The following is a 15,787-nucleotide window of genomic DNA, read 5'->3' on the forward strand; positions in this document are numbered from 1 at the left end:
ATCTTGTTAGTGCCTTGATTATATTTTAAGATATTTCCAGTCTCCCAGTCTACTGTCTACTGTCCAGTCCTCTTTCCTAAACGTCTTGCTCCTGGAGGCTCTGTCCTTCCTTTGATTCCACTCTAAGCTCATTGCCTCTCTGGGCTGCTACATAGCTGCTGACCTGGGCTTTCATCTCGCTCCTGGGTTTGGATCCATGTTTGCAGGATTCTACAATCTTTTTCTTGATTAATTGATTGATTAAAAAAAATACATCATCATCTAGTGCCCTAAAAGGTATAGAGGTGGTAAATTCCTTCAGTCCTTGAATGTTAAGAAAAATATGTATTCTTCCTTAATTTATCTAGGTACAGAATTGTGCATCCTATCTAATAATCCTATTTAATAAAAGAGTAATGTGCAAATTGACCGTACCTCCACTACACCCACAAGCCACGCCCACCAGCCAATCAGGAGCAAGTATTCAAATTAACCCAACCAAGATGGCTGCAGCCACGGAGCGAGCAGGAGGCTTGGGTTTCCCCGGTAATGGAAGAAGCCAAGCTTTCCACACACCCTGGCAGGCCTAGGCCTCCACTCAAGGCTACAAAGTTTCAATTATAGAAGATAAACAAATCCCAACAAAAATGGCGGCAGCCACAGAGCTGGAGAGAGCCGGAGGCTTGAGTTGCCCCCAGCGATGGAGGAAGCCAAGCTTTCTGCACACCCTGGCCGGCCTAGGCCTCCACTCAAGGCGACAAAGTTTCAATTATAGAAGATAAATAAATCCCAACATAAATGGCTGCGGCCATGGAGCAAGCAGGAGGCTTGGCTCTGCTCAAGGCTACAAAGTTTCAATTATAGAAGATAGATAAATCCCAGATACCAGGGCCTCCGCTTGGGTCCCTGGGGAGCATGGCCGGCCTGCAAACCACCACAGGCCCCTTGCCCAGGCCACCCCATGCCCCAAGGGAACCCCCACCCTGATCCGGGACACCCTTCTGCCGGAAGCCAATCATTGTTTTAATAATAGAGAGCTGTGGACAGGGAATTCGGAGGGCTGGTCAACCTTAATTGCTCTTAATGGGTCAGAGCTAATTATTAGATATTGGTAGTTGAAGAAGCCCCCACCTGTTAGTCCTAAATTCACTGATTGGCTTTTATTGGAGTTTCTTGCCTAGGGCATATGGGTGTATCCTATAATTTTAATCTTAATAAAAGGGATGGAAAAGCCAGAGTGAGTAGTAGTTCTCCCACTAGAGTTGGACAACCACCTGGCCCCATTTCCCAAATTAAATCTTTTCTAAAGTCTCTTTTCATTTTGTGCGGCCTTCTCCAGAACCCAAACCCTGAACCGGAACCCTGAATCACTCGGGATGTGAAAGGGGCTTCCACACCCTTCAGGGCAAACCAGCTGGCCCCCACCCGTGCACCAGGCCTCTATACTATCTAATAAAAGAGCAATATGCAAATTGACCATCACTCCAACACACAAGATTGCTGCCCCCATGTGGTCAAAGATGGCTGCCCCCATATGGACACAAGATGGCCACCACAAGATGGCCAGCAGGGGAGGGCAGTTGTGGGCAATCAGGCCATCAGGGAAGGGCAGTTGGGAGGGACCAGGCCTGCAAGGGAGGGCAGTTGGGGGTGATCAAGCCTGCAGGGGAGGGCAGTTAGGGGTAACCAGGCCGGCAGAGGAGGGCAGTTGGGGGCGATCAAGCCTGCAGGGGAGGGCAGTTAGGGGTAACCAGGCCGGCAGAGGAGGGAAGTTGGGGGCGACCGGGCCTGCAGGGACGGGCAGTTGGGGGAGACCCAGGCCTGCAGGGGAGAGCAGTTGGGGGGACCAGGCCTACAGGGGAGGACAGTTAGGGGTGACCAGGCCTGCAGGGGAGGGCAGTGGGGGCGACCAGGCTTGCAGGGGAGGGCAGTTAGGGGCAAACAGGCTTGCAGGGGAGCAGTTAGGTATCACTCAGGCTGGCAGGGGAGTGGTTAGGGGGTGATCAGGCTGGCAGGCAGACGCAGTTAGGAACAATCAGGAAGGCAGGCAGGCGAGTATTTGGGAGCCAGCAGTCCTGAATTGTGAGAGGGATCCCAGATTAGAGAGGGTGCAGGCTGGGCTGAGGGACACACACCCTGTGCACGAATTTCGTGCACTGAGCCTCTAGTTAATAATAATTTTCTCTTGAATTTTCAAGACATCCTATTGTCTTCTAGCTACTAGCTTCAATGAGAGACTGATTTACTTTTAGGTGTGTGTAGGTGACCTGTTTTTCTTCTCTCCGGAGACTTGAAGGATCTTTTTTTTGTTGTGAGATGTGAAATGCTGTATGTCTCTTGGTGTGGTTCTTTCATTCTGCTTTGCACTGTATGCCCTTTCAATTTGAAAATTTGTGCCTCCCTTTGAGGGAAATTTTATTTCTTTCATTTGCTTTTTTCTTTTTTTCTCTAGAATTCCTTCTAGTTGAATATCGGACCTCTTAGATTTCTCTCCTTTTATAGTTTTCATATCTTTATCTTGTCTGTGTCCCTCGACTTTATCTTCTAACTAGTATAAAGGTCTTGTTTTAAGGATACACATTAGAATTTTTGAAAATTGTCTGTTGCCTTGAAATAGTCTTATTTCCACAGGGTCATTCTTTTTTTTTTTTTTTTTTAATGTATTTTAATTGATTTCAGAAAGGAAGGGAGAGGGAGAAAGAGATAGAAACATCAGTGATGAGAGGGAATCATTGATTGGCTGCCTCCTGCATGTCCCTACTGGGGATCGAGCCCGCATGTGCCCTTGACTGGAATCGAACCCAGGACCCTTCAGTCTCCAGGCTGATGCTCTATCCACTGAGCCAAACCAGTGAGGGCAGATTGGTTGGCTATCTATTTTGGTAAGCCCTCTGGCTGGCTTCACTTTTTGGTAAGCAGGTGGATTTAATTAATCTCCAGGTTAAGTCCAAGAATATAAAATGGTTTTATTCCTTAATATTAATAATTCCCTAAATTCTTTTTCTCTTTCTCTTTCCAAGAGAAACACACTTCATTTTATGTCTGATTCCTCAGTTATTTCTTTTATTTTTTTCAAGGCGTCACATTTTATTTATTTTTTAAATTTTCACTTATTTTATTTTTTATTGTTTAAAGTATTACATATAGTAGTACATATATCTCCTTTCCCCCCCCCCCATTTCCTCAGTTATTTCTTAACATTTTTTTAACTGCAAAGAAAATTTTATTTTATATATCACTAGCCATGAATGTTTGTCATTAGTTATTACATAAATGTCTGATGCCATTATCTAAGTGGCATGACCACAGTTCACTTAGTATTTACAGAATATTCATTATTTACATAAGTATGTCAGTGAAGGTTTAACATTGAGATGCAGTGTAACATCCATATGATCTGTAAATAGCAATGTAGATGTATTTTTAATCACCTTTTATTTGAGTCACCTTATGTAAAAAATAAATCAATAACTTAAGAGCATCTAAGTCTCTAAAGGAGATTTTCCAATGTGCTCATAGAAATAGTTAAACAGTAAGATTATCAGAAACAACTTGCATGTCCACATCCTCTTGTAGTTTATCATTTTGTCTTTCAGCTGTTTTCCTTTGCATGCAAAAGGGACCCGGATGAGATGAATGTTTTGCTTGACTTCTTTGATGCCCTGAGCTTTCTATAGTTCTTTTTTTTTTTTTAACTTGTTCATTATAAATTTAGCTTGATGTTGCTGTTTAATCTCTTTAGCTCTTCATTGCATCATTCGTTTATTCCACAGCGCTCTCTGGTATTTGACAGGTTTGTTTCTACATTTTTTTTTTTCAAATTCAAATGAATTATCCACTGTAAGCTCTTTACCGGCTGCTTTATGGGATACTTTAGTCCACCTGACCTTGGGAGGATTGCACTTCCTTTTAAAATTTCTATGACATTTGGATTTACAAAACCTGAACACCTTGCAGTTGTTGTGGATGAACATCATGCAGTGGCCCGGGTAAATGGGCCCGGAGGAGAAATAACACTTCTCTGATGCATGTTGAACACACGCAGGGACCCACCACCCAAACCCCAAGTCTTCTTAACCATTTTTACCCACTTTTTGTTTGTTTCATCATTTATTATTTTATTTGTTCTGGCTAAAAACTGAGGCTGATTAGATTTAATTTATTCACAAAGGATATAATTATCTAAATAGAAGCTTCCGCTGTACTGGATGGTTAGTAAATGAAAGTCTACTCATATTTCACAAATGTATTTTCCCCCATTGATTTTCATAGAATGGGAAGGAGGGGGAAGGTGAGGTAGAGAGAGAAAAACACCAATGTGAGAGAGAGACATTGATTGACTGCCTCCTGCATGTGCCCCGACTGGGCATTGAACCTGCAGCCTAAATATGAGCCCTTGACTGAGAATCGAACCTGAGATCCTTTGGTGCACAGGCCAATATTATAACCAATGAGCCAGGGCCATAAATGTATTTTTATGGCACAAGATTTGGGTTATTTACTTTATATTCTGCTTTATTTAAGAAATAATTTAAAGATAGTAAGTCTTACATTTTATGTAGGGATATAATTTAACACCTTTTCTTCTATCCAAAGCTAGGCAAAAAAAAAAAACCCCTTGATTTAAACTATTTCCACTTAGACAAATTTTAAATGAATTTGAACTTGATTTGACCTGGATTTTTAAAAAATTAACTTGTTTATTTAGACTTATCACTGGATACTTAATTGAATTGGTAGTGTCCAGTCTTGTCATCTACGTCATGTAAAGGACAGATTTTCTAAGGATATTTGAAACTGAAAGAGAAATTCCCAGATGGGTCTAAGACAACAGCCCAGAGGATCTTCATTCTGAACAGCAAGCAGTCAGCTGCCCTAGCCTTGACTCCCCTGGGAACTGGGACTGGATTATCATTGTTCATGATGCTTTTGGTGGAGGACATGGTCAGTCCAGATGATGGGTAGGGACCTGGCTATCCAGAGTAGAGTTAGATTAAGCAGCCTTAGAGATGTATATGGTAATTGCTAAATGCACTGGCATCTTTTTATATGGTTTCTTGTAAAATCTATTGTTCATACTGAGACACAAGGAGAGTGAAAGAGAGTACTACTAATAATTATGCTGGGACAGAGCATATGGTCATCTCATCCTGAGTCACAGGGACTCTTAATTATATAAGAGACAGTATAAGAAAATTGCCTGCCTAGTTGACTTGACATTTCTATTCTATCCCCACCCTGCTTTTTATCCAATAGGACAAATATAGGGGAGAAAGAAATATGAACAGATATTTGATAAAGAATAGTAGGATGAATGGAAATAATATAGAATCCAAGATTATCTGAATTTTTACATAATCAAAATCCCTTTTTTGTATGCAGTGTAGTCTGGATGTATAAAATCTTATTAGTAAATGTTAAATACAAGCTTCACAGAACTGGTGTATTTATATTTTAAATATAATTCTTTTTCATAGTTCTAGGAGTTTTGAAGAAGCTGTTGCTGGCATTTTTTCTTAAGGATGTGGAATTATCCATAGAAAATGTCAATCCCAAACCAGTTTCCCACTATTACAATGGAAACTTCCTTTGCCTGTCTTATAATTGGCATATATGTAGAAAATGTTAGCTAATTTTAACATCAAAATGTGGAAGACCTCATCCAAATAGAAATTGTAAGAGTTTCTTTGAACTCTGTTCTAAATTTTTTGTGTGTTTTGTTTTCTTTTTCATATTGGGCTGAGTTCTGCCACCCTTCCATCCATTGGTTCTAGTTCTGTTCTCTGGAGCAGCGTGGAGTAAGTCTCGTCTATTAGAAGGCAGCTAGTCATACCACCTTTTCTAGACTGAATGTCCCCAGCTCCTCCACTTTTTACATGAACTTGTAAGCTTCATATTGATTCCCTTTTAATAATTCCTAATTATCAGTGGATTTCCATAATACCAGTTAAAATATGATGGTCTCAAAATTTAATTCTATGCCATGTTTCTATGGTATTGTGAGCACCAGTGAAGAATTCTGTTTTATTCTTTTTAAAAAATATATATATATTATTGATTTTTTTACAGAGAGGAAGGAAGAGGGATAGAGAGTTAGAAACATCGATGAGAGAGAAACATCAATCAGCTGCCTCCTGCACACCCCCTACTGGGGATGTGCCCGCAACCAAGGTACATGCCCTTGACCAGAATCGAACCTGGGACCCTTTAGTCTGCAGGCTGACGCTCCATCCACTGAGCCAAACCAGTTTCGGCACTGTGTTTTATTCTTGACTCATTATAGCTATGGTCAGCTAAACTCGGTCAGCTAACTAACTGTTGGAGCTCTCATTTTTTTAAGAAGGCAGTTCTGTCTTGGTAATAAAGCTTTAGCACGTAATTGTGAGTTATATTATTCAGAGATCATAGGACAACAAATAAACTTACTAATATGCCAACATCTTTAGGCCTTGGTTTATTAGTGTGTGACATAGGCTTTCAATGTAAAGGCTAAAGTAAAAATTATTTTAAGAATTTTGGCTGTAAATGTTTTGATTTACGATTTTGGAAAAATTTTGCCTCTTTGAGATTTAACTGGTTATGATTGCAAAACATCTGACTTAGATCTTCTTTTGCAACATCTGCTACATTTTAAAGAGAAAAATAAGTGTGCATAATGAAATTATGTCTATAATCTAGAAAAATTTATCTAAAATAATAGATTCTGCATTGTAGATTTTGTACCCTAGAGCAGTATTTCTCAACCTCAGCACTATTGACACTCTGCATAATTCTTTGTTGTGAGTAGCTATCCTGTGCATTGTAGGACATGTAACAGCATCACTGGCCTCTACCCACTAGATGTCAGTAGCACTCATCACCCACTACCAACTTCTCTGCAGTTTGACCATCAAAAATACCTTCAGACATGGCCGAATGTCCCCGGGGTGGAGGGCAAGAGGGTTTGGCGGCAAAATCTCCCCCAGTTGAGAACCACTGCCCTAGATAGAGCAGGAGAAGTATTTCTTAAGTCAACTGGGTAATAGTTTTTACCTTACATGTTTTCCATAATTGGAGTTAGAATACAATGTTTTTTTTTAACATCTCTTTGTAGAGATTTTTTTTAAAAAAAACTGTGGAGCATAATAAAGAACTTTAGGTACAACAAATATTTTTTTTAATTTCAAGTTTGAGCAACTTCATTTCTTCCTAATACTGCTTCTTATCCCAGTTTGTCATCCCTGCTTTGTGATCTAATCTGTGATCTGAAACATAATGTGTGATTATCTAATGTATTGAGATTAAGCAATGAAAAGTGTGTAACAACAAATATGGTATTGATTGGGAGGTTAAGTTCAAATAAAATACTAGGTTTTTTGCAGTCCATGAGTAAATTCCTTGAAAACGCACTTTTTATTTAAGTTGATTAAGCTCCTAGATTTTTAATAAATTGTATTATGTTTATTCTTCTACCCACAATATAGCCAGCAGCCAGCTTCGGGTGTAGCCTACTCTCATCCAACTACAGTTGCTAGCTACACTGTCCATCAGGCTCCGGTAGCTGCTCACACAGTTACTGCTGCCTATGCACCAGCGGCTGCTACAGTTGCGGTTGCCAGGCCTGCTCCTGTCGCTGTTGCAGCTGCTGCAACAGCTGCTGCTTATGGAGGCTACCCCACTGCACACACCGCAACGGATTATGGTTATACCCAGAGACAACAAGAAGCACCACCCCCGCCACCTCCCGCTACTACACAAAACTACCAGGTGAGAAAACAATTAGTTTCAATAGCCTTAACATACAGGCTTCAGTGTCCTCAGCGTATGCTATCCTGTCCAAGCCAGTGCTTCTCAAACTTGGCTCTTTCCAATGTACCTGTAATGAAAGAAAGAAGTAAATGTGTATTCGTAGGTAATTTAGGGGCATATTCCAATCATTACGTTTCCTTGCTGTAAGGTTTTTTTTTTTTTCTTTTTAAAAAAATATATTTTTATTGATTTCAAAGAGGAAGGGAGAGAGAGAGAGATAGAAACATCAATGAAGAGAGAGAATCATTGATTGGCTGCCTCCTACACGCCTCCTACTGGGGATCGAGCCTATACCCTGGGCATGTGCCCTGACCAGTAATTGAAGCATGGCCTCCTGGTTCATACATCGATGCTTATCCATTGAGCCACACTGACCGGGTTGTGCTTTTTATATTAATAATCTCCCCCAGTCTATTCCAATATATCTGCTTGCTTTAATTTTAAAAAATTAACATGGATTAAATATTTTAATTTTACCCCAAGTTTTTAAGAAAAATTAAGATAATAGGGAAAATGCCCCTTGTTTGTATTGTGGCATTATTTGTCCACTTGGAACACAGCTGTGCCTTCTATTTTGAGAACTACGAGCCCAGGCTATGTATCATCGCGAATATGTTCTCCCATTAGTGGGTTGTCTTTTCATTTTGTGGATGGTTTCCTTTGCTGTGCAAATTAACCCATTTTTTGGTTTGTTTTCTTTAGGATCTGTTTTTTAAACTTTGATCCTTCTGGACTTGGCCTGGTTTTCTATATTCTTTTTAATTATAGGAATTTGAATTAAGAAATTGACATATGAATTAACAGTATTAGTATTTGCTATAATATATGGCAAGTTATTAACATGGAATTGCTTTTGACTTTTGCAATAGTCTTCATTATGTCCAGAGACAGAATATAATAAATTTCATTTTTTTAATAGGGTGTATGAAGCCCATTTTTTTTTTGCACCCTGCCTACTTCTTCAGCCTTTCTATCTGTATGCCTTTTCATCCCTCACTTTATGCAGCACAGGAATTCATACCTAGTTCACCTTGATCTTCATTGCTTTGGAGATTTATATATAACTAGAGGCCCGGCACACAAAATTCATGCGCAGGTATGGTCCCTAGGCCTGGCCTGTGATCAGGGCCAGCTGCCTGCAGCCAGCTCCGCCTCACGCTACTCCCCACCCCCAGTTCCCTGTTCAGCATCAGGTGATCGGTGCCTGCCGGCTGGGGAAAGGGACCAGGAGCTGGTCAGTGCACCTCATAGTGACTGGTCCAGCGGTCGTTCTGGTCGTTCTGCTGTTAGGGTCAATTTGCATATTACCCTTTTATTATATAGAACTAGAGGCCCGATACACAAAGATTCGTGCAAGAATGGGCCTTCCTTCCCCTGGCTGCCGGCACTGCCTTTGCTCTGGCCGGAGCCACCTGTCCGCCTTCCCACGCTGCCCAGAGGCCCCGAGCGGCTAGGGTGGTGTGGAACGCGTGCGCTTCCGGCCGCTCTGCGCCTGCGTATGCAAATTAACCCGCCATCTTTGGGTTAATTTGCATACTCACTCCTGATTGGCTGGTGGGCATCCTAAGGTACGGTCAACTAGTATGTTTCTCTTTTATTAGTGTAGATGTGTCTTCTCTCTGGCACCTCCGTTCCCCTCTCCTCCATCTGGAAGCTCCTATTCATTACTATGTTAATGTTAGTAGTAAATAAGGAATAATGAAAAAGTTGGAGCAAACGTAAAATTTAGTTCACATAGGTGTTCTTTACTATGGGATCCATTTTTAAGGAAAAACTGCCATGAGTTTTTTAATAAAATTAATTTTTAAAAAAAGCATTGCTAATTTTTCTAATTTTAAAAGTTAAACATGATGCTTGAAATGGTTTTGACCTTATTTAATGAAGTCAAAATGTATCCCCTTTGTGATTGAATTTGACTCATGTCTAGATTTAAGTATATGTTTAGTTTTTTAATTTTCTTTATTATACTTTTATATAGTAAAGATGAGGAGCATTTACTGCCTCTTCCTCATAGCAAGGTTTTCTTTCATTCTTTTTCCTTAGGACTCATACTCGTATGTAAGATCCACAGCTCCTGCTGTAGCTTACGATAGTAAGCAGTACTACCAACAACCAACGGCAACTGCTGCTGCTGTAGCTGCTGCTGCCCAGCCTCAGCCTTCTGTTGCTGAAACCTACTATCAGACAGGTGGGTTTACTAACTTTCATGGTTTCATTCTAAACTATTGCAATATATTACTTAGAGTCTTCTTAATGAAGGTATGCTTTTGAGTCAATCTAAACTCATTGTGTTATATTACACAACATAACAGGTTCTAGCCATGTCTTTCCCTTCCTCTGCTAGATTGCCTTTGAGTCCCAAAGAGAAGGCCATGGAAGCAATTCATAATCATGCCCTTCTCTTCTGGAAATGCATTTCATTTCTGGTCTTCAGCTTACAGTTCACTTCCTGCTGAAATAAGCTTTACAAAAGAAGTTGTGGTGGTAACCCTTGGCCACCTTCTTATCTTTGCCAGAAATGCCCAGGACATACTGCTGACTGCCTTTCTAACCAGTAAAGACTCTTTGTGGGCCCATATCTTTAAATCCTCTTTCCCTGATCTGTAATGGCAGTTGATTCTGTAACCAGCCACGGATATTACAGTGGGCTCAAATGCAGGCGGTATTTCGTTTGCAAAGAACCCTATATACTGGGAGTCTTTAAAAGATGGATTTTTTCATAGAGGTTTCACAATTTTCTTTTTAAAAAAATTCTTACCCAAAGATATGTTTTTATTGATTTTTTTAGAGAGAGAAACATTGGTTAGCCGCTTCCCGCATGTGGCTGACCGGGGATCGACCCCGTCACCATTTAGGTGTACGGGACAATGCTCCAACCAACCGAGCACCTGGCCAGGGTGAGATTTGCCAGCTTTTAAAACGAAGCTCTCTGGGCTTTGGAAAGTAGGCAGCTCCTTTACTTTCATTATTTTTGAAGGAGCATGAGCGTGTGGGTAGAACCTTGGGTAGGAAAGAGTAGAATTGGCTTACACTGTATGTTCTCGGACGTGTACATGAGTAGTGGGCCTGTATCTCTCTAGGGCACTTCTAATTCTAAGATATTATGTGTTTTTCAAAGTGGTTTAAAAGATTTTGAATTAAAATGGCCCTGAATTTTCTTATAGTCTCATCTCTGATTTGCAGGTACAGCAGTCTATTGTGAATTTCCTGGTTAATTATCAAAATTACATTGTGCTTAAAAGTATTGAGTTATCTGAGAGTCAAAAGGCCTTGATTTAGTGTAAGTTCTGACATTAACTACACAGCTTTAGTTTTCTAAACTCTTGCCTGGGATGGTATGGCTCAATTGGTTGGAGCGTCATCCTGACACCAAAGATGGTGGATTTGATTCCTGGTCAGGGCACATACCCAGGTTGTAGGTTCCATCTCTAGTCGGGGTGCATGTGGAAAGCAGCCAATCGATCTGCACGCTTTCTCTCTCTCTCTCTCTCCCCCTCTCTCTCTCTCCCTCTCTCTCCCTCTCCACCTCTCCCCCTCTTCCCCTCTTCCCCTCTTCCCCTCTCCCCCCCCCCCCCCCCCCTTCCTCTCTCTAAGAAAAAAGTTTTATGCTCTTAGGTGCTATTTATTTAAGCTACCTTTAGGTAATCGAGCATCAAATTAGTTTGCCCCGTTGGTATTTGGGCCTTTCTTAGAAATGACATTTGTATGCTTTGGTGGTCATTAATTAGTGATTAATTATTAAATTATTGATTGATACTAAAGCTCATAAGATTTGTTTTGAATATGGTCAAAGGCAGCAGAAAGTTTAGCAGAGACACTAATGGTAGCCATTTGAGAATAGCTGCCCTTGCCCTAGCCAGTTTGGGTCAGTGGAAAGAGCATCAGCCTGCGGACTGAAGGGTCCCAGGTTCAATTCCGGTCAAGGGCACATGCCTAGGTTGCAGGCTGGGTCCCCAGTGTGGGGCATGCAGGAGGCAGCCAATCAATGATAATCTCTCATCAGTGATGTTTCTCTCTCTCTCTTCTTCTCCCTTCCTCTCTGAAATCAATAAAAATATTTATATATATATATATATAAATATATATATAAAATATAAAGAAGAGCTGCCCTCAAGATATTGCATTGGAAGGATGATTAGCACCTGTGAGTTGGAATTGTGGATAAGTCAGTAAAATGTGATGGCTGGTATATAAACAAGTTCCATATAATTAAACATTGAAATTTTTACTGTGAATTGAAATATGTGCTTTGAGGCCCTCTCTCTTCTGTTCCCAGTATTAAGCATAACTTTCAAGTAGGCTAGCCTAAATACACACACACACGTTTTTCAAGAACTTGATTTATTAATACCTGTTTTAAGTAGTACTGCTATTTCAGTTAGTTGTAAATTTTTACAAAGTATTATTTTGGAAATATATGGAAAGCATCTGGGATGGGATAGTAATTTATGTAGATGTTATATTTTGTTCAATTGGTATAAGAATTTCACTCCTTTTGCCAAGAAAAAATTGCTGACATCTAATTTACAGTTAACATTTAACATACTTTTTCTAGTTTTCCAAGATGTTGGTATAGTAACTACAGGCATACCTTGGAGATATTGTGGGTTTGGCTCCAGACCACCACAGTAAGGTGAGTATTATAAGTGGTTTACCCTTCTAATTTTCTGATGTCTCTTTTTCAATTTAGCCCCCAAAGCAGGTTATAGCCAAGGTGCAACTCAGTATACACAAGCCCAGCAAACTCGACAAGTGACAGCCATAAAACCAGCGACACCGAGTCCAGCTACCACTACTTTCTCCATTTATCCTGTATCTTCCACCGTACAGCCAGTAGCAGCTGCAGCTACTGTGGTGCCATCCTACACCCAGAGTGCTACTTACAGTACCACGGCAGTTACTTATTCTGGTAAGCTGACAAATAGTGTTTCAATAAAGAAAGAAATTAGAAAGACTTTCTACATTGTGTGGTTTGCTTGTGGGTTTTTGTTGTTGTTTTTTAAGCCAGGAAGATTTTAGCAGAACATTAATTCTCTTTGGACATTTGAAAGCTAGTCATGAGTCCTGGGCCTAGCATTGCAATTAGAAAACATAACAGTATTATTCTCTTTCTGACTTTTCCAAATGAGTTTGAAAAGTTAAAAGATTATTGCTGACAAGTTACATTCTTTTTAGTTCAGCCCTCAAATTTATTTTCATATTTATTATCATGAATAAGTAATCTTGACAATACTGGTTAGCACTTGTAAACATTCATAAGATAATGGTTATAGAACACATCTTAGAAGGACAGAGGAGTTTCATTTTCCTTAAATTATCATATATTTTTCTTGGAGAACTATAATCACTAAAGCCTTACTATGTCCAGTGCTCTTGCTAATTTCTGGCTGAGGTAACCTCAGTATTTCATAATTAAATCACACATTACTTTTTTGTAGACACTTAATCTTCTTGTACTACTGTATGGTTTATTGTTTTGCATTTTATTTATTCCTTAATGCCCTATTTTGTTCTGTGGAGGATTTAAGGTGACATTGGTAATTTCAGTTCTTACCTCTTGATACTTTGTGTTAGAATCCTAGCTATTTAATTAACTATTTAATTTCTTAAGAGGTTTTTTTGGTCTCTTACTCTATGCCAAATGCTATGTTGGTAGAGTACGGTGGTGAATTAGGCAGGCATGGAGTATTGCAGAATGAGAGTTCAGTGTGCCTGGAATACAGGATATATGGATAATACCAGGAGATGAGGCTGGAAATGTAAGTGTGAAAAAGCCTTGTAGGCTCTGCTATAGTGTCTTTTTGTTGTTGTTAATCCTCACCCGAGGATATTTTTTCCATTGCTTTTCAGAGAGTGAAAGGGAGGGAGGGAGGGGGAAGAGAGAGAAAAATACATCATCATGAGAGAGACAAATCGATTGGTTGCCCCCTGCACACGCCTCCCTACATCAGGGCCCAGGAACAAACCGGCAGCCGAGGTACGTGCCCTTGACCGAAATTGAAGCCATGAACCTTTGGTGCACAGGCCAACACTCTACCACTGAGCCACACTGGCTAGGGCTGTGGAGTCTGTCTTTATCTTGCGGGTAGAAAGGGCGCCAAGAGGAGATCTTACGAAAGGGAGCAGTGGACCAGATTTTAAGTTAACTATGCCAATCATGTGGAAGTGGATTGGAATGAGGAGATGTTATTACTCCTAAATCTGTCATTTAGGATTTCTCAGATACAGCTTTTCTGCCTCTCTTTATCTGATTAACCAGTTATAACTGTACTGGAGTTATTTCAATGAAATATGAGTGGATAGTTGTTTTTAAATGTTCATATTTGCTTCAGAATACGGAGTATGATAGTATCCTTTTCTTTATATTACATTAATAATACATCATTATTTTAAAACTAGAAGCTATAGATAAAAAAGGAGAAAAAATTAAATCACTGGACGCCTACTCCTAAATACTGTCATTAACATTTACTGCATATACTTTTCTTCCATGGGAATATACACATCTAAACCTCATGGTTTCTTTATAAAAAAGAATTTGTCGTATACATACTATTGTGTAAACTACTTTCTTATTGTGAATGTCTTTTCATGTCACTAAATACGAAGACATATCTATCATTCCTTTGGTTAATGTTATTCACTAGCTTTATTTTAGAAAAGTTTCTTTCTGCAGAAAAGTTGAAAAAATAGTTCAGATGTTCGTATACCATTTACCTAGATTCACCGATTTATTAATATTTTTGTCACATTTACTTTATCTCTCCTCTAAAAAACATCTTTTCAAATGGTTCAGAAATATATAAAAGTTGCAGATGGAAGATGACACGGTGCTTTGCCCAGAATTTTTCAGCATGTATTTTCTAAGAAGAAGGGCTTTCTTTTATTTTTATTTATTTTATTTTTTTTATATATATTTTTTTATTTCAGAGAGAAAGGGAGAGGGAGAGAGAGGTAGAAACATCAATGATGAGAGAATCATTGATCGGCTGCCTCCAGTACGCCCCCCACTGGGGATCAAGCCCACCACCCCGGGCATGTGCCCTTGACCGGAATCGAACCTGGGACCCTTTGGTCTCAGGTCAACGCTCTATCCACTGAGCCAAACCAGCTAGAGCAAGAAGGGCTTTCTTTTAAATAGCCACATTGCACATGTCCGAAAAAGGATTTGAACATGGATTGTCTAATAAATATCTCCAGTTTTTCACAAATGTCTCTCATGGCTGGGCTTTCTGTGTGCTGGTGCTTTGTTTTAAATTCAGGATCCAGTCAAGGGGCATGCATTGTGTTTGGTTGTCATGTGTTGTTAGTTTGAGGGTGTTTTGTTTTAATGTAGAATAATCTATTTTTATCTTCTCTCTCATGACCTTGACATTTCTTAAAGGAGCAGTCGCCAACCGGTGGTCCGCCGACCACTGGTGGTCTGTGAGGTCCGAATGGTTGGGGACCGCTGTCTTAAAGAGTTAGGCTAGTTGTAGAATCTGGATTTATCTGATTTCTTTATGCTTAGTTTCTAGCAGCTTTTTAGCCAATAAAACAAACTTCCCATTTCATCATATTAGGAGCACATAGTAAATAATGTCAATTTATGCTTTATTGATGATACCAAGTATAAATCACTGGTTAAAGTGGTGACTGCCAAATCTCTCCTTTGTAAAGATACCTTTTCCCTTTCATCTACCTTTCACTCTCACTGTGAATAGTAACCCGTTCTGTAGCCACATAAGTTACCAAATATTCTGTCACATTCCTCCAACTGAACTATAAGCTTCTTTAAGACAAGGACCAAATCTCATACCTTACACATTCTTTATACTCCATAACACCTGGTAGGTGTTGAGTAAATACTTGTTGATTGACTTATATATAAAAGGAGGATAAATGTTTTCTAGGTTTGTTTTTCAAGAAGGATACATTATTTGTAAATATGAATGTGTAAACCTACCTTTATTAACAGAATTTACGGAATTTAAATTCGTAACATTTAGCTTGGCCTTGTATAATTGTGTAACAAAACCTT

At 39.7% G+C, this 15,787-nt stretch overlaps 1 protein-coding gene across 3 annotated transcripts in view; it reads left to right on the forward strand.

The window, feature by feature from the left end:
* ZFR (zinc finger RNA binding protein) overlaps nucleotides 1-15,787 on the forward strand; it is a 67,170-nt gene that overhangs the window by 13,410 nt on the left and 37,973 nt on the right. For all 3 annotated transcript variants that reach the window (XM_008154808.3, XM_054715340.1, XM_028130106.2), the window contains 3 exons: nucleotides 7,443-7,725; nucleotides 9,811-9,955; nucleotides 12,458-12,676. In XM_008154808.3, the coding sequence (XP_008153030.1) occupies nucleotides 7,443-7,725; nucleotides 9,811-9,955; nucleotides 12,458-12,676 (647 nt within the window). The remainder of the gene's footprint in view (nucleotides 1-7,442; nucleotides 7,726-9,810; nucleotides 9,956-12,457; nucleotides 12,677-15,787) is intronic.

The sequence above is a fragment of the Eptesicus fuscus genome, chromosome 4, assembly GCF_027574615.1.
Source record: "Eptesicus fuscus isolate TK198812 chromosome 4, DD_ASM_mEF_20220401, whole genome shotgun sequence".
Taxonomy (NCBI): Eukaryota; Metazoa; Chordata; class Mammalia; order Chiroptera; family Vespertilionidae; genus Eptesicus; species Eptesicus fuscus.